We start from the raw sequence: 25,546 nt of genomic DNA on the forward strand, positions 1-25,546 counted from the left end.
TGATCATCTCGCGCGCGATAGTTCTGGACACGCTTACCGTGCCTTGCTCCGATAAAACTGGAAGCTGTGAGCAACAAGGCTTCACGTGCTGGGTGACCGGGCACAGCTCCAAGTTATGGGGTTTTACGGGCCAACACGACATAGCGTTCGTGCATAGCGTTCGCCGCCAGCGTTTGCCGGTAATCATTGTGGCTGTTGCATAAGCAGGCAGTTGCCGGAAAGCGCGAGAAGCAGTCAGGGATCTTTGAATGCTATCACGTTCCACTCTTAATCACGAAGCTTGAACGTCCTCCAAATTTTGATCGGAGTTGCCTACCCCCAAGTTGACGTCTCACGCGGTGTCTGCAGTTGAAGGATGCTCCACAGCCAACAGTGCAAGAGCTAACCTTTACACATACACAAACAGTTAGAGGAAAAAAATGCACGAGAAGGCGGCCACCACAGTAGTTTATTCCGCAAAGCACAGCACACGTGAAGAGGGAGATGTGGGTTTGGCTTCCAGCTGCGACACGGTGTCTTTTCGTGGACTTGCATTTCCCTTTTCCTTAATTATTATTTCTTTTATAAATTAAACATAACTACTATTCCCATATGCTTTTCTGGCTTCATCGTCCGTTTTCCTACAGTTGTAAGGTTTTAGCTTATCGCGTCGTCTGCCCCTTTCGTGCCTTTTGGTTCTCACGTTTCTTTTTTCATTTTGACATGTATTGGTATGACATTGTTTACTTCCGTAAGGCTGTTTTGGCGTTACATGTTCTCTTTTAAATGTGGTCCGGCCTATTGCACTGCGATATTATTCTTGGCCTTTCTTTTTCTTTTTCTTTTCTTCTGAACCGAGCCATTGGTTATGTTCTGGTGTAACGGGAAAGCTTAAATCTACGTACTCTCTTGCGCAAACGTTACACAGACCAGGGATTCCTCGATAAAGCCGATTATCTGCTCCGCCTATAGATGCCATTTGAAACTTTAGGACTGCCGTCCAAACTTGGTGTAGCGAAATTATTTCACTCGTAAATTTACGTTTGTGTGTCTGATTTACGAAGACATTCAATTGTTTTTTCCGAGAACCGGTGCACCGCGTATATTTGCTCACGGCCACTTTGCGTGATCCTAGTGTTCATTTTTATTTTTTTTTCTTCCTTTTCCTCCTCCCCACATCACATTCCCCCCCCCCCCCCCCATATATATAACAAAGTGCACCAACGGTGCACAGGCGAAATGGGCGAGTACCCAGGTAAGCTGCATTACAGGGCCTTCTTACTCTCCCTCCTAATGTGGTACGAAACATGAGAAACAAACTTTAATTTCTAGCAGTAAAACAGCGCTAAACAACAGGACGAGGAGACATGAATACTTTGATTAGCGCAAAAAGACAGACACAAGAAAGACGACTTGTCCTAAAGAGTCGTCTTTCGTGTGTCTGTCTTTTTGCGCTAATCAAAGTATTCATGGATTCGCACCAACTAGCCCGCCAACGCATTGTGCAGGACGAGGAGAGGGACACAGACACCAGCGGCGACTAACAACCAAGTGTCTTTATTCTTTCACTCAGCATATACATACTCCGCCGCTAACTCGAATCAACAGAATTCAGAACACAACAGAATCAACAGAATTCAGCATGCGCAGGGGAGAAAAAAAATGTTTTACTGCTCGTAATCATGAACCAACGAGCCCAAATGCGTACTCTTCCATTTCTATTTTATTCTAGCGACAGTTGGTTATGGAGGGCCGTGAACGACGAAGACGCCGTGAATAGCACGGGCGTGCGGTTGAAACCTCCCTTGTCCTTGGCGACATTCTTCCCCTTGACAGGCGTGATGGTGACCAAGGTACGAATGCGGTCGTTGTAGTCGAAAGTGAGATCGGGGTCCTGTGGTCCCCACATGGGATCAGTGCCCAGGGCCTTGGTGAAGTCCTGCGCAAGACGGGAAGGACAGTGGAGCGTCGTCATTATCCCAATCACCTGCACATAATGTATAATTACGACCAGTAGTCGCGGGGGGGGGGGGGGAGGGGGGGAGGGGGTGTTGTCCTGCGTCTGGCGGATATTTTTTTCGTCGTCCCAATGCATGCATAACTCGCCTACTTCGCTACGTGTCATTCAGCATTGGAATAATCTTCGAGACGGCGCCACCGAAATTAGGTTCCTGTAAGCTTCAGATAGGTCTACGCAATATTTGGGTAGTGTCTTGCCAAAAGGCTACTGTGTGATATTTTTGTATTTATGGTTTACGTAACCTTACTAGCGTTGAAGAATAAGTTACTAGCGTTAAAGAAAAGATTGCATTCTCTAGTAGTTATTGTATTTAACCATTTCACGCTCTTGTTTATATTTGTAACACTCGCCGTGGTAGCTTCGTGGCTACCGCTGGTTCCCACCTGGTAGCAGTAGCACCGCGCTGGCTTGCTCGAGGTCGCGGGTTCGAACCCGGCCGTGGCAGCCACATTTCCGTGCCAATGATGCAAAAAACGCTCGTGCAGATTGACTTAGCGCAAAGTAAAAAAAAAAACGCCCGAGTAGACAAAATTGGTCAGGAGTTGCTTCCTATACCGTGTGTCATAGTGACATCGTGGTTTTGGCACGTAAAAATACAGACTAATATATATATATATATATATATATATATATATATATATATATATATATATATATATATATATATATATATATATATATATATATATATATATATATATATAATTTCTTTAAAAATGTGTTTACAGGCCTCGTATGAGGCAGTGGGTAAGGGGGTCCTTCCAGTAGGATTAAGAGTATATAGGGTATATAACAAAACATATTAAACATACATTATTAATATACAGTGGTCTATTATATTAATATATTATATTATATTAATTATATTAATATATATATGCCTCACAGATACCACAAGGAGCCTTGCACGAGGAACTGTTCAGATAGCAGCGAATGAAGAAGGGGCAAAAACCATTTATATGATGTCATATATATATATATATATATATATATATATATATATATATATATATATATATATATCATATAACTTCTTTTTGCCCCTTCTTCGCTGTTATCTGAACACTTCCTCGTGCAATGCTCCTTGTGGTATCTGTGAGGTCTGTGAATAAATGAACAAGGAAAAAAAAAGAAAGAAAGGGTCAACCAAGTGTCGAGGCTAACGATCGAAGCTAACGATCGAGGCTAAAGCTCGTCTCAGGGCACGCCCGTACGAACGGCGCCGTGTCGCACTGACGCCAGAATCGCTGCCGTCGCGTGCGTGCTCTGCCTCGGCTCACCGGCCGAACGCAGATCGCCGGAAACCAAGATTCCGGCTTGTTTCGCACGAAGAGAGACGTGCCAGATGCGAAGAGCTGTCGCGTGTAGCAGTGAAATCGCGATGCATTAAACAATGCGACACGCCAGACGGTCGCATTCACGTAAGCCTGGTTTACATATGTGCTTCCCCTCCGCCTCTGAGAAGCCTCCATTCATTCATTCATTCATTCATGACATATTTAGGTCATATTTTCAATGAATGCCTTGAATGATGAATGAATGGAGTGGTGCACCGCTTCAGCAGGTAGATGATTCCAGTATTTCCCTGTTTGAACGAAGAAAGAGTTAAGATGGAGGGGGTAAACAGCCTTTGAATGGCTATGACGGGATGAAGTGCGGTGCGCAGGCGTGATGTCGGTCTGGTGAATCAGCGAGGGATAAAACTTGTAAAAGAGACACAGTCTTGCTGTTTTGCGGCGGTGCTCGAGGGTTGGAAGGTTCAGAGATGACTCAGCTATAGTGACGCTAGTTTGGTAAGAGTATTAGCGGTAGCAGAGTCATAGCAGCATCCCTCTCATCCCCTTATCACATGATTAGACGCATTAATCGCCGCAGGCAGGGAGTGGTGGTGGGGGGGGGGGGGGGGTGCAGGATCCGCGCTGCGGACAGACGAAGAGAACGCTTTCGTGACGTCACAACCACGCGTGCGCGTACCATGTCGACCCGCAGCCAGTGCCTGAGGGCCATCACCGGAACGGGCAGCAGGCTGGCCCCGCTGGACACCCACATGAACACGGCCACCCACGGGGGGTACTCGTAGTCGCCGATGGTCAGTGACGCTGATCCGGCTCCTTCGCTCACGTACACAGCGGCGCACACCTGCGTGAGGGCGCCAGGGTTATCGCTCCCGGTTTGTTTCCTTCTCTCTCCATTTATGCTTGACAATGACAACACTCTAAGAACAGTTTACACCCTTTGGCTTGCCCCTTCTGCCACACAAAAATAATCGTCATCTGCCTTGATGCGTTTCCTTTCTTTATCGCTGCGAGCCCAGAACTTTCCAGTAACGAATGGCACGCGCGTTATCAGCATAAAACAGTTTACACCCTTTGGAGTGCCCCTTCTGATAACGCGCGTGCCGTTCGTCACTGGAAAGTTCCGGGCTTGCAGCGATAAAGAAAGGAAACGCATCAAGGCAGATGATTATTTTTGTGTGGCAGAAGGGGCAAGCCAAAGGGGGTAAAGTGTTCTTAGAGTGAATGACGTTTATTTGTATCAGTACATCAGTACGTGACGCGAGGGGCATGCAGAAAAAGCTGCCACATGGACAGCTTGACGAAGCCGCAGGCCCCCGCATTGGCGTTTGCGCGCTGTTAGCAATCACAAAGGCAGTGCATCATTGTTTACTAATGCCATTTACACAAAATTGACCATCGCGAACCATGCGAAGCAAATGAAGAGAAAAAAAAATGTGCTCTAAACAACAGGGCATAGTAAAATACATCTCCAACCAATAAGGACAAAAAAGCATTGATAGGCATTATGGTATCGAAACTGTTCGAAACACGAGGGTGAGAAAGATATAATCAAAACACAAGCCGTAACAATAACATTTCTCATACAAACTAAGCAAAAGAAAAAAAACCAAGAATATAATGCATACAATGGGACTCGCAGTCGGATGTGAGAGGAAGCAGTCCGTTCACAGGGAGACACTGAACGGATGCGAGTAGTGCCTGCATTTGTTCAGTGTCTCCCTGTGAACCGACTGCTTCCTCTCACATCATTATTGCCCTAGAAACTAATTTCACATTGTTAGTTCGCGGCTCACTCTTATGCGTCACTTTCGCTATATTGCGAAAGTGCGTTTCCGCCTCGGCCATAAACCTACTCTTATATCAGAATTCGAGACGATTTTATTTATTGCTTCAAAACCTTTATTTATTTTGGCTATTTTCGTTTTCTTATTTCTTTCAGCGGTTCGTTGTGTGAGTGCAAGCGCTCGAAAACTTTATATGCACGTTCTCAAGGTGTTCTGAAAAAGAAAAAGAAAACAAAAACTCGACCATTGACGTAGTTTACATTTAGCAAAAATATGATGGGGAGCGCATACTAGGGGTGATGTTCCGGCAACACTTAATGTGTGTACCGTAATTAGAGGCTACAAAACGCTGAGCCCTCATTTACTGCCTGTTTAGAGACGTTACAATGTTTCTCTTCTGACGCAGGAAAAAAACGAAAAGTTGCAGCAATATTATGCCGGTTTTTTTTTCTTTAAGGGGATCTTTTTTTAAATCGCTTGTGGAACACAGCCCACATGCATTTACTGAGGTTGATTACTCGACGATGCGGACATTGCTCACACAATGGAAACCAACCTGCATAACCTGCTAAGTATATAAGGGTAACCAAGAAGATAAAAAATATACACTCCTTTGATTATGAGATAGATGGTAAGGTCGTAAGCCGCGAAAATCACATTAAGTACCTCGGAATTACCATATCCAGTGACCTCAACTGGAAAGCGCACATAAAGAACATATGCTCATCAGCTGAAAAAAAGCTCTGGTACTTGAGGCGAAAGTTAAAACTTGCTCCTCAGCAAACTAAACTAGCTGCATATATAACGCTTGTTCGTCCTACATTAGAGTACGCAAGCGTCGTGTGGGATCCGTTTAAAAAAAACCTGGTAGATAAAATTGAAAAACTTCAAAGAAGAGCGGCAAGATTCATCTTGTCAAAATATCGTTCAACGGACTCCGCAACTGAAATGCTCAGGAAGCTCAACCTACCGCCACTTTTCGAACGCAGAAGGATAGCTAGACTGAAATTTCTTTACCTGATTCGCCATAACTGGTTTAACCTTAATACACAGCAGTACATAAAACAGCGTCTGTCTCGAACAGTACGAAGCAGCAACCTAGAGCAAATTCAACCCATTCCAGCACGAATAGATACACATAAGTACTCGTTTTTCCCAAGAACAATAGAGGAATGGAACGCGCTACCACCTGAATTACTAACACTAGACAATGTAAATAAATTTGAAACCACACTAACAACATTCTTTACTTCGGTTAGAAGTACATAACTACTGCTTTAATAATGGTACTTTGTCGTATGTTCCTGGTTGTAATATACACAATAATTCCAGCGGCAGTGGTACAATTAATACCACCCTACTGCAATTTGTTTTTGCTGCTTCTTGATTTGCATTGTGCATTTGCCTGTGTGTATGCCTTATCTTGTTTGCTCTACACTGCGGCAGTGCTGCTATCTTGTATTGTTTGTCTTGAAACCACCCTGTAACGGCCTTCGGCCAACAGTATTGTTAAATAAATAAAATAAAAATAAATAAATAACTGACTAAGTAACAATGGATTTCTAATCAACTTTATAAGTAATTACTCTATTGCACATATTGCAATATGTGTATTAAAGTAGTGATTTCAAAAGGCACATTCACTCGAAAATAATTTTGTATTTAGCCCCAAATTTGGGATAATAGCTGTCAAACCTGCTATAAAGCTGCATTGTTGTTCCACTTAGAGTTTAACAAAACGCCATTTCACGCTATAAGTTCGAAAATTACTGGCGCACAAAGTAACAACATTCATTCTTTATTGATAACATTAACAAAATACTAAAATATGAACACAAATTACGCAGAATTTGTGAACGCAAACTCCGAAACTGCTGCGATTCTCAAAACTCGTTCCAAGTGGATATGACTTTCGAAGTCATCGGTTACAATCCAATTCATCAATTAGAATATATTATTCAGAGTAATTATGTTCAACAGATAATTACTGAAGCTTAGTTTTTAAGTCAAATATTAATTTTCATATCTCGCCGAAATAATGCTCGCCTCTGAGATTAATCCAATTCAAGAAGAACTGTGGTACATGCCACGTGTGATTTCTGAAGTTTGTTAATGATACAAAAGTAAAAACGAATTTGGAGAGACTCGGGGCCAGTGTATGTACGAAGTGTACCGAAAGTCTGAAGCGTGCAGGGTCAAATATATCTTTTCAAAACGTTTACGGAACACTCGTTTTCTCGGTAGATGCATACGGTATAAGATGCGCCTGATTAATACGCCCTGTCTCTTTCGGTGAACTGAACAAGGCACGCACGCAATTTGCATGTCGCTAAAACAGCAAGCACGTTCGGGGCGATGTATACGATGAAAGTTTAAGCAGCTTAGGTTAATTACGCACTTTGTAGAAAGTTACCTATTCAAGCGTTCCAGGGATTTGTTGTTGCCGTGGTAACTGCGCGCTTGTGCACACGCGACCGAACACCGAAACTAGGAAACAAGAGCTTCTTGTCGAAAGTTTCTCTCCGGGCTAAAAATTACATAGTTCATGCACTTATTATCATCAAAAAAGCTCCATTGCGACGTAAGTAACTACGACTTGCTCAAACAAAGAAGTCAATATGCACAACCGTACGAAGAAACAACCAATAAAGTCAGAGAATGCCCAAGGGAAAGTTGATTGCCGTGTTTAAGTGAAATGTTGAACTAATAAGGTAACGGTAGACGAAAGTGGACGAAATAAGTTTGTCGGAGGCAGGAGCAGAATTCGTATCTTCCTCATTGGGCTGGCGGTGCTTTTCTAGCGTGACGCCTTACCCGCTGCTTTATTCCCAGTGGCTATTGCGTTGTGCTACTTAGTTCGAGGTCGCGGGTTCGATCCCCCCCACAACGGCCTCATTTCGATGAGGGAGAAACGCAATACAAAAAACTCACATTTGCTTAGATCTAGGTGCACATTAAAGGACACCACGCGGTCACAATTACTGAGCAAACCCCCGCCCCTCCCCCCAAAACGGCGTGCTTCTCGGTCAGATCATAGTTTTGTCAAGTAAAACGCTAAAGTTTACTGACCTACCCATGTCGGCTCAAATACAGTTAGCACCCTGCCCATCTCATTAGGTCAGCAACCGCTAAGTGTGTTCTCCGCATGATGGTTTCGGCACGTAAGACCGCATAACTTGTTTAACTACGCTTGTCGGGTTCATTTCATGAGGTGAGGGAGCGATATGCGCAGAAAAGAAACTTACCACCAGCATGGTGGGAGCGGAGAAAGCCCAGCAGTAAACCCAGTAGATGCCGACTGGGTCCTTGAGCATGTACTCCAAATCGAAGCATAGCCTGCGCACGCCTGCGAAATTGCCACACAAAAGAAAAGCAGCAGATTTTTTTTTTTTCAGAACGAACTGGGACAGTGAGAGAAAGCTTGCTTTGTGTTAGTGCTGACGTAGACGGTGATTCTACTGCTGTGGAAAAGTAGGGAATGGTTACATCTTAACCTCTCATCCAAGCTCAACCAACCAACCAACCAACCAACCAAAAAAATTTTTTTCACCTTAAAGTTACATGATTACATATTTTTATACAGGCGAACCTAAGAACAACTTCATGGAAAAGAACAAGGCTTCGTTTTGTAATGCATAGGACTGTGAAAAAACCTCGATACAAATAAATAAAATAAATATATACGTGTTCAAGTCATACTGTTGAACGTTAGTAAGTGGGGCACAATATAAAGCTTGCACAAAAAAAACATTCAATAAAATGGAGGTATTTGTTCGAGCTCGAAAAGTGAATAATGGGCAAGTTACATGGTTAAACAAATTATATGACGAGGATGATGTCACGTTATGCGCAAAAGCATTCTAAAATGTTGAAGCTGTCATTAATTAGTGTATGCATTAAGCCTGACGCAGCGCAACACACGAATTATAAATTTACGAAGCACTCAATCTGGCTACCAAAATCACGTGAATCAACATGTACAGCACACTTGAGCCATTTTCGAAAGTTGCAACTTGATAACTCATACCAGTGAACCCTTTGGCAAAATCGCACCTTTAAGTGGCCTAGAGGCATACAAAATTGTATTCATTACTGTGCCCGCGGAACAAGTTGTGGCAAGACGTTTATCCATACGTTCTATATGTAAGCAGACTGTGTAATGTCAGGAGCTGGGACGCACAGCTGTACGATAACGATCTGGCGCATGCAGCAGTTGATGTACTTTCATAACTCATACCAGTGAACCTTTGGCAAAATCACACCTTTAAGTGGCCTAAAAGCATACAAATTTGTATTCATTGCTGTGTACGCGGAACAAGTTGTGGCAAGACGTTTATCCATATGTTCTATATGTAAGCAGACTGTGTAATGTCAGGAGCTGGGATGCACAGCTGTACGATAACGATCTGGTGCATGCAGCAGTTGATGTACTTGCCGTAAAACCATACGAGGCTGATGACTTGCAACAGGGAGACGATGAAGAAGAGATTGCGAGCGAGTCCTTGCTCAAAAACGTTCTGAATGTAAAGTCCTCCCTGGTGGAAGACAAATAAGGGAACGCGTGCAGTATTATCAACACCTAAAGGAAACGTAGCCGAGTTACAATTCAAGCACCAATTACTACTTAAAATATATAAGGAGGTGCCTCTACTGACATTTGAGCAATTTATATCTCCCTAACGCGTCACATGAGTCGCTAATTTTCGTAACGACACGCGCAGACTTCGTGAAGTCATACAACAGAAGTCATTCAGTGCTAACGTGGTGTTCCGTTTAAGCATGGATGGCACCGTATCAAGCATGTTCCGCCCAACAACAGAGACCCCAGTCATAAAGTGACGTGAACGGCAAATACCATCGCTTTGATTTTGTCTTCGAGTGAGAACATGTTTATTTTTTTTTCTCTCACATCGCCTGCGGAAAGCATTGTTCCGCCTTCTTGGTTAGATCCGGAAAAGACGTTAATCACTCGCAAGAGAAATCGGAGTGGCTGAGTAGCTGAGTTTAAGACTTTTGTTTGATTATTTTTTATTTTCTTTTGTAGCCCAGCGGATGACCTTTAAACAGTAACTTGAGCTTTCGTCGATCGTGTTCCTCTGTATCTCCCTTTGCTATTTCTTTAGGTGCGCGAAGTACACGTTCGCACTCGGTTCCGATAAATTAATGCGAACACACACAAAACAGCGCGCATATCTTAGTCCTCGTGCAGCTGTTTGGGCGAGTAGGTACATATTGACTTCAGATGCGTGCCGCATGGTAAACAAGGGCATAAAAAAAAGACGCACACACACAATAAGAAATCGCAGGGACAGGAACACGCCTATACTCTGTTTCTTTCAAAGCGTGCAGTGCTGTGGAGACTAGTAAAACTTTTTGCCGTAGCTGCATTCCCATCAAGAAATAGTTCGGTGTTTTTAGCAGCAAATATATGAAGTCGTTCTTCATTTAGGCTGTATTATAAATGATGAAAACAAATTTTATTCCTCAAAAATTAATCAACTTTGCGACACCGCTGTTAAAATACGTTGTTTTATATTATTGTGCTTTCTGTTGTTTTCCTTTTCTAAGTTTTTGTTCGTTTTTGGTTTTTTTTTTAATTCCTAACCCTTGCGACAGCCTCACGTGCAGAAGGGTTGAAATCTGGGCCAGTTGGTACATACTTGAACGAAAAAACCAGTCAAAAACACAAAGGACAAGAGGAGAGGTTCACACCACAACGACCAGTCGTTGTGGTGTGAACCTTTCCTCTTGTCCTTTGTGTTTTGACTGGTTTTTTCGTTCACGTGCAGACTCGGGCGAACGTGTGCCACCATGGGGCTCGAGCACGAAACGCGCGGAGTTATACATTTGGATCGCCGCACTTCTTGCGTAGCTTATTCCCTATCGTTAAACGGTACGTGTACCAACGTCAGTCTACGCTAGCACTGTGCTAAACCTGTCCCCGTCTTTCTCTCTCTCTCTCTCTCTCTCTCTCTCTCTCTCTTGTGCTTGTTTATCCTGCGCTATACGCGCGTGAAGATTCGGCGCAACGATAGTGACAAAACCAAAGCCACGCACCTTCGTGCAGAACGGGATGCTGCAGGCGTAGGCGAGCCCGCACACCACCACGAGCGTCCAGGTATAGGCTCCACTGGTTGCGTAGTTGAGGACCGCGGTGATCTCAGCCACACACGTCTTCACGAGCAAAACCTGCGTAGTTCGAAAGCTTTAGAAATAGCATTCGTTGCCTTACGTACGCGAAACGTAACCATCGTTGCGGTACGTTGCGATGCGCGTCCCTTGAAGCGCAGAGTTTCCTACAATATACTAGAAGGAACTCTGACGCTGCAGTCGTTGACCCACCATGGGGGAAAGATGGGGAAGTACGTGGATTTGTCTGATCTTCGTGCTTGTGGATTCAGATTGTGATTTCGTATATTGCGCTTTATGTGCCGGATATTTCTTAGCGTGCGTGAAACATTACGAACGTTAAGCTCGCAAAATAGCCCTGCGTTATCACTACACTCGTAAACCACAGAAACCGCTCGAAACATGCGCAGTAAGAACAACGCTATTTCTTTGCGCAGTGGTTATTCTTGATACTTGCTTCATTTGTAATGTGTTATAGCATCGTGCTGCAGCTATTCTTAATCCTGCCATGCGTTATCTCTTCCAGTAAGAAAATAACACGAGTATAGCTGCGTCCACAAAGGAGTAATATTAAATCGTCACGGCTTTAAATGTGCCTGCAGCACATTTAATTTTGCCAGAGGCATCGGCTCCATGGGCATGTCAGGGGCTGTAGTTTGGACCGTTCCTTTCCTTTTTTTAAGCTGCGTTGATTATGTGTCATCACGATACAGCGATAGCGTCGGCCTGGCCACGTCGGAGTCAATCACTACGAGCGAAATCAAATGAAAAATAAATAAATTATTACAAAATAAAAATAAATGGCGGTCACCGCAGTGTTAGCCGAGATTAAACTGCGATCACGTAGAACCTTCTGTTGACATGGCGAGGGCCGTGGCCGGAGTAAGAATAAATAGGGACAGAAAGACAGGAAATGTGTAAAAGAAATAAATTTCCCATCTTCCACTTTACACATGTGCAGTTAAACACGGGGCTTATTTTCTACCTGACTTGCCTCTTTGAATTATACTAGCTGACTAAAAAAAAGATAATGAGCCCTTCCACTCTGACCAGCGAAGCTGTTTAAGCACACGACGCAGAGATGACACAGAATTTTGAACAAAGGTACGAACTCATTTATACCGGGTGAATAATGCGAACAGACACAAGACAGCGCACATATCTCAGTACACGTTCAGCTGTTTGGGCGAATAGGTACATATTGACTTCAGATGCGTGCCGCATTCGCGTGGACGACGGCACCGCCACCACGCGGAGCCGGAGGAAACTGGACACGCGTGACGTTTCGACGGGACCATCACCATAGAGGGCGGGAGGAAAGCAGACGTGCAAGCGCTTGGAACGCCGACAAAGAGAGGGCGGTGCGAACGCAGACATGGCAGGCGTGAGTCAAAGTGTAGTATCTGTTAATATCAGTTTCATCTCTGATACGGGTGCCATTTGGATCCAAGATATTAAACTTATTTTTGTAAGTTGGCGGAGTGCTCGAAGCCTGCTTTACCTCCGCCGCGAGTCAGCCTGGTGTTGCACTATCTTCGGGATCGGCCCACGGTTTTTGCACACGCACACGGAAAAATGCGCGGAAGCCTAAGCATGAACAGCTTCGCTGTAAAGCAACATATGAAATAGAGACGTAAGAGATCCAAAGTGTTCTTCTATCTTTGCGTTCTGGCCGACTCGTACACAAAAGCCCAAACTGAGGCGCTGCAAAACAAAACTTTTCCGGTAAGGACAGAGACGGACAGGCGGAAGCCTTCCTTGTTCAAGTTTCACCTCGTCAGCGCTTTAATATACATCAGTTACGTTCCTACTGGCGCGCATTCAGCAACCCTGTTGATCTTACGCAAGAGGTTTATCGTGATTGTTCCATATCCTTGGCGAAAGTTTCACTCTCGCTGATAACATTCACAGCGCTGTTTGAAAGCTTGCAATGTTGCGTTTCGCAGCTTCTGCATGCTACGCAAACTAGCCGATAACTAACGACAAGTCCAATTACCATTTTGCGCTTTTTGCTCGATGACATCCTAGGAAACGAAGGCTCACACACTGACGGAGAGAGTTGGTATCGAAAAAAATAAAAAAAAGAAGCGACACTCCAGTTTAGAGCAGTTATTTCGGGATTACAAAAAAGAAATAAACGCAACTGGGCGCCAGGCCTCAGCTACGTCACTCTTTCAAATTTATGAGCTCCGAGCCTCTTATGCATGACGCTATGGTTCGAAGTGTACAGGCATTCTTCCAACTAGGACAAGTTCGTCAGTGGCAACTACACCATTGGCTGTAAAGGACTTCGCGCTTACGTTCGCGGCCAGGCCAGTCGCAACGAAGGAAGTGAAGACGAGCACGTTGCATATGGTTGGGGACACGCAGGACACCACGAGCTGCGCTGTCGTCACCAGTTGGCGAACTGCGTGATGACAGAAAATCCACTTAGAGTTACAAAATACACTTTAGATGACCAACGTGTCATCCAGAAGTACTAACGACCAGTTCAATTATCATTTCGCACTTTTTGCTCGATAACATGCTAGGAAGCGAAGGCCCACGCACTGACGGTGAGAGTGGGTATTGAAAAGAAAAAAAAACGACATTCCAATTTAGAGCAGCGATTTCAGGATTACAAAAACAAAACATACCTGTGCGCTAGGCCTGATGACGGTGGTGACTCGTGCAAGTCGAACTACTCGGGATAAAAAAAACTGGTTGCAAATATGCCACCATGCAACCGAGTAAAAATGCGACATCCACACATCGCGAGTCGCTAACGTCGCGCGACCGAATTCAACCGAAGCGCCGGTTGCAAATCCTCGCTTTGGTCAAAACCGACCGACGTCTTGAAGTATCTCAGTGACCAATTTTTCAAGAGTCTCAATTAAAGCTGCCGAACGATCCAGCTGCGCAGGAAGCAGGATTTTGGAATGCGCTGATTGTTATTTTACGTGGCCATGGCAGTGCTAGTAGACGTGAACAGCATCACTTGGGTGTGGCTACAAGCGTGTTCCGTTCGTCGGTGTGAAAATTGGTCGCCGTGAGTGGCTCTGTGGTTGCCAGTTATGGTCGGTCGCGCGACGTCTATCAATCGCCCGCTGCGCATGCTGCCATATCTTACGGTCGTGTGTTCCTACCGCAAGTGTGGTGCCTTAGGACACGAGGCCCATGGTCATGGCTTGCACACGGTAGTGAAGCTCAACTCCGCATGTACACTCTAGCAATTTTTAATTAAAAGTAGGAATTTCGTCCGAAAGGCGAAGCATTGACAGCGACAGCAAAGTATCAAGCTGCATGAAACAAGGTGCGAACTTTTATCTGGAGTATAAACTACAATAAACACTCGCTTACTAATTAGATTAACAAGCATGGTGTCATGCGCGTGCAAGCAAACATGAACAGATCTCACTCGTTGACCGCGAACACTCGCCGTTACAACGCTGGCGTCATGAATAGCGACTGCAGTAGTGAGCGGACCCTTTGTCCTGACTGCATACAGCCCCTACGCGTCTCTGAAACTTGAAATTACGCGAACTCCAACACTAAGCACGCGAGAACATAGCGCACATGGAGCCACAAGCCATCTCGGCTTGCCTAGTCTTCGCACCCGCCACAGGTTACCTCTAAGACAAGACGCGTGGGGCAACGCTCAGCTGCGCCATGCGCACCCACAACCGGACTAGAAACGGATACGCATGCTTATCTGCGGACCCTCCCTTTACCAGCCTGTAGCGCGCGCTTGATCACGTGAACTCCAAATTTGGGCGCACGTTAAGCCGCCACCCTTCTCGGCTCACCCTCGCACTCATAAGGGGAACAGCGCGAACAAGACGACGACGACGGAATGAAAGGACACAGGGCGAGCGCTGTCCTGCGTCCTTTCATTCCGTCTTCTTGTTCGCGCTGTTCCCATTATGAGTATATACCAACTCGCCCAACTTTCCACTTTAATACACCCTCGCACGTTTGCCCTCGCACCAACAGCTTAGAGCGCGCGACCTAATCGCACTTGTACTCAAATACGGTGACTCACGACGACGCCGAAAATTCGCCTGGAGCGTCCACATAAGTACCGTCGCAATAATGTCGCAAGGGCGCCGACCGGAAAGCCGATTACCGCCACCTGACGGAGTGAATCGGCGAATCGGTCAAGAATGCGCGCGTGCCCACAAAGTGCAGCCGAGTGCAAGTGCCCTCGGCTAAGCTCTTCAGTTAGACGAAATCGCAATTTTCGCTTTCTGTCAAGTCAAGTGTTTCTGTATTTTCATTTTATTGCCCTAGGAAATGTGTGAACACTCCAAGCAAATTTTCACTGTCGCCGTAATTTTGCGTACAAGTTCCAACTGCGATAAGGTTGCGCGTGCGTGCCATATGCTGTGACGATGGAAAGCGAGCGAGCGTGAGCCGCATAGCATGTTGGTGTCATCCTTAACGCCAAGTGTTAGAGGTCGGGTGATCAAATGGGCGCAAAAGACAAAACGGGAGGCGGTTGGATGAGCGTGCGGTGGCGTAGAACAAATGCGCGCTGGGAGGGTAGGTGAGCGGGCGTCTCTTCCTCTAGCGCGGTCGTGAATGGCTTTCCGCGCGTCTGAGCGCATGCGCGGACCCCGTGCCCTGTCTTCGGGGTAATGTGCGGCGGGTGCAAAGTCTGGGCTAGCCAAGATGGCGGGTGAGTTCACGTGCGCGGTCTACCCGCAAGCCTGGTCGCATAGTATCAAGTTTCGTAATAGTTCTGCGGAAACCCACAAGGTGGAGAGAAGTAATTAAGGGAAAATGTGACATCCACCCAATCGTAGTGATTGATACAAAGGAAAACCATAAAGGTTCTTCGAAAGAAAAACCTCGCAGTTGAAGAAAAATTCGCCCTGACCCGGGGCTCGAATCCGGGACTCAGATGCTAGAGCGGCTGCCCCGGAAAGGCGGTGGTCCCGGGTTCACGTCCCGCACTGAAAGGTTAAACCACCGAGCTTTGCCGAGTTCAAGCTGGTGAATGTTCGCGCTTCTAACCTCGATCGCAAGATGCCGAGCATGCGCACTTTCATATCTGCCGACCCTTCCTAATTTTTTTCGCGAAGTTTACAAATTTCAGCCCGTTGTGCAATTTCATGAATGGTGGGTAAAGTTTAAAGCAAAAATGTACTCTGTTAGGGATGAGTTGCAAGATAGGGTGCAAAGGTGTTGCAAGATAGGGAGGCGCGAGAGTGTAAAAAATCCATAAAAATTCGGCAGAAAAACCTAAACTGCTTACGTGTGGGAATGCGAAAGCATCATAGTGCTTTCGGTGAACTGCCTTTTTTTTTTTTCGCGCGTGAATTCCTTGTCCACGTCAGCTCTCGCCTGCGTTTTAAATGCGCCTCGGTAAAAGCACCGAGCGTCTCAACGCTCTCGCTTGTCCGCGAGCAGTTCATGACTCGAAGAACCGCTCAGAGCCGTTCGAATGGACAACAGTGTTTTTTTTTATTTTAAAGCGAAAGCTTTAGTGGCCGCGAACTTGCGATTTCGCCGTGGCCCGGCTTCGAGGAGGCACATGACGTCACACCGCGTTCCTGCACCGCGTTCTTCGTCACACCGCGTTCCTCGTCATTGCGCTTGCCTCCGCCAGACAACCAGACTAACCTGGCATAGCCGAGCTAAGCCACGGCCAATATTTTATACACTGATTTCATACATTCATGACGTGGCGTCACATTCTCCGCATTGGCTGCGCCGTCGCGTGTACAATGACGCACGCACCAGGCACACCTTTTGTCAACCAGAACAGTGAAGCCATCGTGGCGTCCGGGAAGCGTGACCCGGAGGCCTGGGTTCGAATCCCCCCAGATCGAAATTTACAAGTTTTCTTTTCAAAGCTATAAATTTTATTTGTATACAGGAACCTCCTTGACAAAGTTGACGTCAATCAGAGCATTTTGTGACGTGTTTTCACTCTTTGCACCGTCGACCATTTTTGGTACCATCTTTCGGTCACGCCGACGGATGTGCACGTAATGTGGCATATAATGATTTCGCATAAAAACAATCGTGATGCCATTGAAGCCACCCTGCTGCGGCAGCGCAAGGTGCCACATGCTGCTTCGAGCAAGTTTCTTCAGACAAAGTTTCGGAAGCAGGTGAACTTTGCAACTGCTGAAAAAAAATTACGAACCCTTCCCCTACCGGCAAATGGGGGTAAGCGAAGCTTGTCCTACCTGCATCTGACCTTCGTCACGGTTAAATAACCAACAAGTAACGGTGCCGGGCTGCTTCAGCCTTCTGCTCCCTCACATCGGCATCTTCTCGTTGCTGTTGTTTTGCCTGGGCTCGGGCGGCTCTAAAGGCGCGACGTTACCGGCGCGCGGGCTAGCGTCATCAGACGCCGGGCGCGTCGGAGCGCATTGGCCGCGTCCGGTTACGTTGGCGGCGCCAGTGCGTCGAACCACTGGTCGAACTATAGACGCTGCTGTTCTCGCCAATGTGACGCAACGTTTGCACGCGTTCACGCTACTTCGGACTATATTTGGGCCTTGAGGACTTATCTGGACTTATTTTGGACTAATGTACTGGCACGCCGACGGCGAGCCTTTTCACGGGCGAGTTGTCGCCGCCGCTCGTCGAACGCTGCCAGTTCCTCGGGGGAACGCACAACGCGTGGCCGTCCCATCCATTCTCCGATAATGAACTGAACGGAAACGAAGCCGGCGCAGCGCACGCGATACCCTTTCCTGCCCTTTCCCTCCGCGGCGGAAACGAAACGACTCTGATTGGTTGCGGAATCTTTGCTAATGACTCACGCTTCGGCGCCGGCGCAGCTGTCTACTCACCATAATGCAAAAAAGGGGTAAGGCGTGCAGACACGGTCACGAGAGAAGTGGACAACACAACCGCCGACTATCAACTGAAGGCAACACTGCGGTGAAAAAAGAAAGAAGACACAGAACTCATCTGCTTCCTTCAGTAGATAGTCGGCTTCGTGTTGTCCATTTCTCTTCACTTGTGTCCGTGTCTCCACGCCTTGCCCCTTTTTTTGCATTATGAATCCTTGCCAACTATTTCAGCTTTCTGTCGTTTCACTCATCAAACCATCTTTTCCCGCAGCTGCTCTGCTCTGGGAGCAACTGGGTTTTTACGTGGCCACTACAACGCCACTTGTGAGGCAATAGAAGCTTAGCTTCAAAAAGGCACGGTGATCTGAAGACAGTCTGTCTGTTTTCAGTCACTGCTGTTCCTAGTTTGCTACTGCTCGTGCTGCTACGTCTAAATAATCGTAAAGACGTACTTATCCCACTGAATGTGTGTGCTAAGGGCAAACATCAAAACAAAAGTTCGTACTATACCCCGCCCACGCCTTTTCATGTTTGCAGAATCACATCGAATTTCAAGGTTCATAGTTTTGTTAGCATATGCGCTCGAGACATTTTTCAGATCTCCGACACTCTTGCCTCGTGATAAGCGGTCGGAGATGTCACGGTGAATGTGAATCGCACCCTTCGTTGAGCTGTGCACGGCAGCGCTGCTGTCGACTGTTGAAAACTCCTGCGCACGTTGCCTACGGTGTTCTTATTGAAGCGCTAGCGCTGAAATCAGCTACGTATACTTTTGCACCTTCAAGTATTCGGCCTGCAGACTTCCGCAGCATACCTTGAAAGCGACGCAAAACACGCCACGGCGAGGCGACCCAGTTTTTGGCCGCGCGGCTGCAAAACAAATCGATGATCGAATTCAACCGCGGCCTTAACGGTGACCGCGCCGTGCTCACTTTCTAGCAAGAAACCTTAAGTGCATGTCGGTGCGGCACGCCAAGCCGCGTGTTTTCGTCTGCGAAAAGAAATCGCTTTGTGCGCGGTTCAGATGCAAAAGCATCCATGGAACATGCCTGACACTCGGGAAGGCTCGTGAACTTGGAGGCACACACGGTGGGAAATGCGCCGGCACTACGATAACCAAGCCATATTTATTTCCGGATAAAGCGAGCCTTCTAACGGGGAGGCGAAAGGCAGGCGGGGGAGGGAGGGAAAGGGGAGTGGAGGGCAAGAATCTACTGGCACTCTCAGTCTCTGATCTCGTAGTGTAGAAATCACAATACCTCAAGAGTCCAAACGAAGCAGAGGTTCACAGGGAGGCGGAGCTTTGAAGTGACGAGCAGGGGTCGAAAATGTAGTGTCTCGGGAGTGGACGTTTCCACAGGGGATTGTGTCTTCGCCAGGGCCAACGTTGGCTCCAGAGACATTCCTTGCTCCCCCAGCGTCGAGTGTCTCCCGAGCTACACCTGGCCGTAGGCGAGAGTAACCGCTATTCTAAAAACAATGGCTCGGGTTAGCCTGCTCTGTCATTTAGTTGTCGTTCGACCGATGGAGAGCGAAAACCTAAGTAAACACATGCGTGTGAAATCAAACCTCCATAAACTTTGAATGCGTACTTCGTCTGGACTTGGTGCTGCAGTCTATTGACTTTTCCAGAACTTTATTTAGTTTTCACTCTTTGCGGAAAACCGCGAGAATATGTTGTTGTGGCTTGAAGCGGCGTTTGGTCCAGGAATCAACGAAGCCCATTGACGAGTACGTCCGGTAGCAGGAATGAAGAAAAGAAGGGTTTATTTTACATTACTTACACTGGCTCCGGATACAGAAGCCCACTTCATGTAGGAGCACATTAAACATCTGAGTTCACATCAGGACACGTCAGCACCTTCTCTCTCACTGCACCGAGGTCTCCGCTTTTAATAGCGTCGTCTTCCCTAGCCGACTAGACTAGACAATGTGATGACTGCATCGCGGTCAATCACAATCCTCGAATCGGTCGCAATATCTCGCCCATGATATCGCACAGTTCCGCCGAACTCTGCCTCCTATGTTGCATCTTCGCCCCGCATATGGCGGAAGTGCGTAGCAACCTGTGAATCCGAGGTCGAAGCCGTTTCCACCGTAGCATTCGACGTTGGCCCTTTTCATCAACTAGTTCAAGTTCAGGTTCAGGTAGAGGGGTATTTTGTTGACCGGTTAACAGTCACTATCAACGCTGTGTCCACTTCTGGATAGGTGCTGAGAAAACGGAGGGGGGGGGGATGCCTCGAGGTAAACGTCGAGGGAATGCTCGTCGCCGTATTGAGACGCAACGTTTGTGCCGCCCGTATGAAGTTTGCCGCTTAAAGCCCGCTACAAGCCATCTATACTTAGGGCACATGCAAACAGACTTCAGATAATTTGTGACCATAATATAGATCATTAGGCCTACGAAGTCAGGAATAGAAAATGTCACAAGCAGGGGTTTGTGGCAGACGGCTTCGATATCCTGTTCAGTCGTTTCAAGCCAGACATTACGTACAGGTATGTTACCAACGTGAAAAACCGTTGCTTTTATACTACGGTTGGGTTCGAATCGTGTTTCCCGTGGTAAAAAACGCCTTCATGTGTTTCCGCACTGATATAAGAATGTACCATTGTGCGGTAGGTCGAAGCTACATCCTACATTTCCAAATCAACTCGCGGTATTCGAAGCGGACTTCACGGTTGAGTTTCATTATCAAATTAGTGTAAATTTTCGAGAAAGCTAACCAGAAGAATATGCTCAAACCCCTTCGCCACATTTCCCCATGCGTTATAATTTATATATCCTACCGGGTAAATTCCTTACCGGGTGAATTTTGAAAAGGATTGACGGTATGCCGCATGGCGCATTATAAAAAAACGGGCCACCTAGGTGTGCGTGTGCGTGTGCGCGTGTGCGTGTGCGTGTGCGTGTGCGTGTGCGTGTGCGTGTGTGTGTGTGTGTGTGTGTGCGTATGCGTGTGCGTGCGTGCGTGCGTGCGTGCGTGCGTGCGTGCGTGCGTGCGTGCGTGCGTGCGTGCGTGCGTGCGTGCGTGCGTGCGTGCGTGCGTGCGTGCGTGCGTGCGTGCGTGCGTGCGTGCGCCCTCCGCGGAGGGTGCAAAATCTGTGTTTCTCAAAAGGAAGTGCAGATGACAGCGCGAAGAGTATAGCGCACTTGGTGACTCACAAGTAAAAGGCACGGCGGGCGTGATCTCGTGCTCGGTGTTTCCGGGCTTGTAGATCCAGAAGCAGGTGGTGAGGGCGATTAGGTCGCAGGCGGTCATCTCCGCTACTATGGTCCAGGCGGCGCACCTGTCGATGTGACAGCGTCGTGTTGGCGCCGCGTCCGAACAAGAGCGCATCGATTGTCGCCACGGTGCACTTTGATGCCGAAACAGATCGAATGCCCAGTCCACCCGTTTATGGACACATAGGGTTTCATTAAGACGAAGTTCTCACAGAGGGTTAAGGAGAGGCTTTACCTCGTGGATGTTAGGATTGTCATTTAGCAGTGTTGTACTCGGCATCCCTTCCCGAGAAATATTGCTTCACCGGCGAGCCTGCCACTATGAAAGGCACTTCATGCTGAATCGCTGTTTTCTCAGGACCAGGGAGCTGGTGTCAAAATAAGCGTAACCAGAGCTGATGGACGAGATGAGCGCCCACCAGCTCGTCTCGGATGAACTCGCCACCGAGCGCGTTCTGCAGCGAGCATCACTAGGCCATTCCCTGCGAATGCGTGCCAACGTCACTAACAGCAGAGTACATTCACTCGAAGGGTCAACAAAATTATTTGCACGACAGGGCTACGAGATATGGCCGACTGTGCAAAACAACGAACAGGAGAACAAAGAGTGAAACAGAACAAAGCATGGGTGTGTTCCACCCCTTTAGTGAACGCAAAATATGACGTCACCGTACCTTTCGAAACAGCTTCCGTACTTGCACCGCGAGCCCAGAAAGAACACGAGGCCACTGGACGTGCCCAGGGAAAACAGCGAATGCTCGGCTGCGTCGAGCCACACCTGAAATGAACAGTGCATTGCGCCAATACGCACATTACTACAGCGCACTCCAGAGCTAACAAGGTGCAAGACGAATGAGAAATTGACAACGCATGATGTATGTACGGCAGTAATCCTTTGCAAACCAACCTCCTTAGATGCTTTTTTTTTAATCCACAACACAAGGTAAAACAACGCGTCCCCACGAAATCCGAGACGTCTTGAAGATTTTTAAAACAATCTCATTTTTGTCGGCGTTTCCCTGTTTTCCTTTTCGTCAGATACTCTTCGTGCGTTGTACGTACTAGGTCGCGTTTAAACCCACGTCCCAGCCGCGGCTCAATCTGGAAAATCTAAGGTAGTCTCGAAGGTCGTGCTTATGGAGAGTGCGTGCGACGGAACCAATTTCGGAGCCGGGAACACGTCTCGGGCACCTTGTTTTGGACACCACCTATTATAACGGCTTGGTGGCACGAACCCTCATTAAATGTATGGTCGCAATGCTAATCCATCTACTTATCCTAGCACACACGTCTGTCCGTCCATCCGTGCATGTGTTGTGTCAGCCATTGATTCATCCATACACCCACCGACTTACCCATCAATTGGTTCGTACATCCATAGATGATACCCTCTTGGGTGCGATCTTATGACTATCCGGGAAGTGAACCATTCGCCTTCCCTCGCGTGATTAGTTAGGACGACCCAGTACTAGAGAGCCAGAATGACGCTTTTTGCTGATGGCAGGTTCTTGAATGAAGACGCGAAGGCAAGCAAACAATTCGTTTCCGAAGTGTTCTAGGACTGGACCCTTGGGCACTGTCAAATTCTGCCGTGTTATCGAATGAATGGCGTCCAAATCCAGCGCCCAGCGACAGATTTCACGGAGTAGCAGAAACAGATCTCGAATGCCATTCTTCTGAGGGTCGTATGCGCCCGAAGCAATTGCAGAGCCGCATCGCTCATTATACTCTATTGGCGTTTTCATCTGACCGCAAAGCGCGTAGTTGCTCTGCGAGCCAATGACAGCCGAAAAGTTGGCGAAATTGACAACGCTCACAATTTTACTACCCACCCAATATGCCCGGCACCACAAACCTTATTTTCCAGGAGCATGGTGGTATTGTATGGCCTGCGTTTGGTTTTTCAAGCCCCATCCATCGGAGTTCAAAGCCGCGCAGCAAATGTCTGGAAAAATTGTTTTGTCACGTTCATTTTCTATCAACCTTCTCGATTATTTTCGTGTTTTTTTTCCTTTATCTAAATGTTAGGCAGAAGCTAAGGCTCGGGAGCTGGTATCTGAATACACAGGAACGAGGACATTTTTTTTTTTTTTTACAGCGAAGCTGTTAGGGCTAGTTCCCCCAGGATCGTGTCCGTGTGTAGGCAAAAGATCCCGAAGATAGTGAAATGCCGGGCCGACCACGGGGGAAGTGAAGCAGGCGTTAAGCACTCGCCATACGTGGGCCGATCCCCAAGATAGTGCAATACCGGGCCGACCCGCGGAGGAGGTGCAGTTCGCCATTGAGGGGCCCACATACACAGCTTCGCTGGTCATCCTTTTTCACAGAGTGAAAAGGCACTGAGTTTCTGGTTATTGTTTTCTATAGATGGCTTTAAGACTCGCAGCTCTTAAGGTGCCATCAGATAATCACTTTAATAGAGAAGCATCACTTCTCTTCGACCGATTCCTGCAGCACCATCTTGTTTTAAAAGTGTTGTCTTGAACTGTAGCGACTGATTGGATGATGACGGACACGACAGGAACAAACAGTGCTTTAATCCGCCAATGCTGAGCTTACAGGGTTGCCAAGTGCGTTTATATTTTCAGTAAAAAAAAATAATCGGGCATGTAACAGCATTCAAGCTACATAGTTGCCAACTGGCCTTGGATACTTGACTGCATATAGCAATAGACACACTACATTCAGCAGCTGCTCATCGGCGACATATTAGGGCGCAGTGTAAAGTATGTGAAAGGTTTGCCGGCGTGGGACGATAACTACAATGCTAAAAAAGGAGTCGTGAAACGGATTTCCGTATTTGAAGTGAGTCGGACTCGCCTTGCTGCTGGCCAGCACAGCCAGGTCCGGCGTCAGGATCTTGATGAGTCCTCTAATGGTGAAGTGCTGGTAAGTGCTGTGGACCATGAACGGAACGAAGCACAGCATCGCCACCCAGAACAGCGCCTGGTAGACCTGTCAGTGAGGCGGCCCAACCCTCCTGTTCAAACTTGGCTGCGTTCACTCTCGCGAAAAGTGGTATACGACAAGTAGCATGGAGAGACCAATATGGTTATTTCCAAAATATATTCGCGGCCAATAGATTCTTAAGAAGGAATCTTTATTAGACCTATCCGCACAGCAGGAATTCACTTGAGAAGACACAAATAGCCTGCGGATCACTTTCTGGCGTAACCCACTAGTTATGCGAACCAGTTATGTCTATCTACAGCCGCCCTGATATTACAGCAAAGCTGTTTACCTCCAACTACCATAGGTTCGTTTGCCGTTTGCTTTAGTTGCACGTGCATTGGGGTTTATATCGAGTGAGGCGGTCGAGGTGCACTCGCTGCTGTTTTCGCGTAACTCTTACATAATGAGCAACAGGCCCTACTATGATGCCGAGCTATTACAGTGCTCCGTCGTGTGTATACGTTACTTTTTGTTTGTTGCTAAGCAACGGGTGCCTATACTTAATGCTGCTCTTACTTTTCTCGTTCGTCTCTATCTAAAAATACAACTGTGCTGTTCAACGACCCCTAAACTACAACAGCGGCTTACTCTACGTAGTCAGTGGAAGACTCCGGGTTAATCGTGCAAGCCACCTGATGTTCGTTAACGCGCACACAAAACCGCGGTGGGCAAGCCTGTTTAATACGTCTCTGTGCTGTCATCGCCACGCGGCACTCACAGCGTGAACGACGTCCGGCTTCTGACTGGACACGCCGAACACGATGACCCACACGACCGTCATGAAGACGAGCAGTTCCGACCGCATAGCGCCGATCTCGTGGATGCCGCTGCTGCGCTGGAGCACGTAGTCCCTGCGCACCGACCCGCCTTGTTTGCATTGCGGCTCGACAGCGTGTAGTAAAGCGCTGAAACTCGTGTTAGAGCGCAGAGTCGACGAAACATGAAGTATGAAACGCAAACAAGCACTTCCTCACAACAAGCGCTCAGTTGTGAGTGAGCCGAGATGTGCGCGCTAGAAGGGGGGGGCAGGGGGCGGGGGGGGTGTTAGGCGGGAGGTTAGTGCGCATCTTTTCCCCTATACTCCAGCGGCGGTAGCTGAACTCGGGCGCGCGAGTCCTATCTTGGAGGCAATCTGCGCTGGGTTCGAAGGCTATAGCCAGCTGGTTATAGCTGATGGCGTCGTGTGCGCTGTGCTCTCGCGCACTTGTTTGACGTTGGAGCCAGGGGCAGCACGAAAAGGAATCCGCTCGCCGCTGCTGCCGCTTTTTCATCGCGCCAGCGTTCTGACAGTGACTGTTCGCGATCGTCGAGCGAGATGTGTTTGCGTTTGCCTGTGCTCGCGCGAAAACAGGCTTGTATTTATTGTC

General features: G+C 47.3%; 1 protein-coding gene and 1 pseudogene across 2 annotated transcripts in view; one reads left to right on the forward strand and one right to left on the reverse strand.

Moving 5' to 3' along the window:
• Positions 1–1,521: 1,521 nt before the first annotated feature.
• The window catches only part of LOC142557436 (sodium-dependent dopamine transporter-like), a 37,248-nt gene continuing 13,223 nt past the window's right edge, over positions 1,522–25,546 (reverse strand). For both annotated transcript variants that reach the window (XM_075669284.1, XM_075669283.1), the window contains 10 exons: positions 24,898–25,030; positions 24,048–24,182; positions 21,902–22,005; positions 21,168–21,292; positions 13,511–13,617; positions 11,139–11,270; positions 9,517–9,616; positions 8,327–8,427; positions 3,974–4,138; positions 1,522–1,918 (listed from right to left, as the gene is read on the reverse strand). In XM_075669284.1, the coding sequence (XP_075525399.1) occupies positions 1,703–1,918; positions 3,974–4,138; positions 8,327–8,427; positions 9,517–9,616; positions 11,139–11,270; positions 13,511–13,617; positions 21,168–21,292; positions 21,902–22,005; positions 24,048–24,182; positions 24,898–25,030 (1,318 nt within the window). In that variant the 3' untranslated portion in view covers positions 1,522–1,702. The remainder of the gene's footprint in view (positions 1,919–3,973; positions 4,139–8,326; positions 8,428–9,516; positions 9,617–11,138; positions 11,271–13,510; positions 13,618–21,167; positions 21,293–21,901; positions 22,006–24,047; positions 24,183–24,897; positions 25,031–25,546) is intronic.
• Positions 12,586–12,765, forward strand: LOC142558681 (U2 spliceosomal RNA; annotated as a pseudogene).

The sequence above is a fragment of the Dermacentor variabilis genome, chromosome 9, assembly GCF_050947875.1.
Source record: "Dermacentor variabilis isolate Ectoservices chromosome 9, ASM5094787v1, whole genome shotgun sequence".
NCBI classification, from domain to species: Eukaryota; Metazoa; Arthropoda; class Arachnida; order Ixodida; family Ixodidae; genus Dermacentor; species Dermacentor variabilis.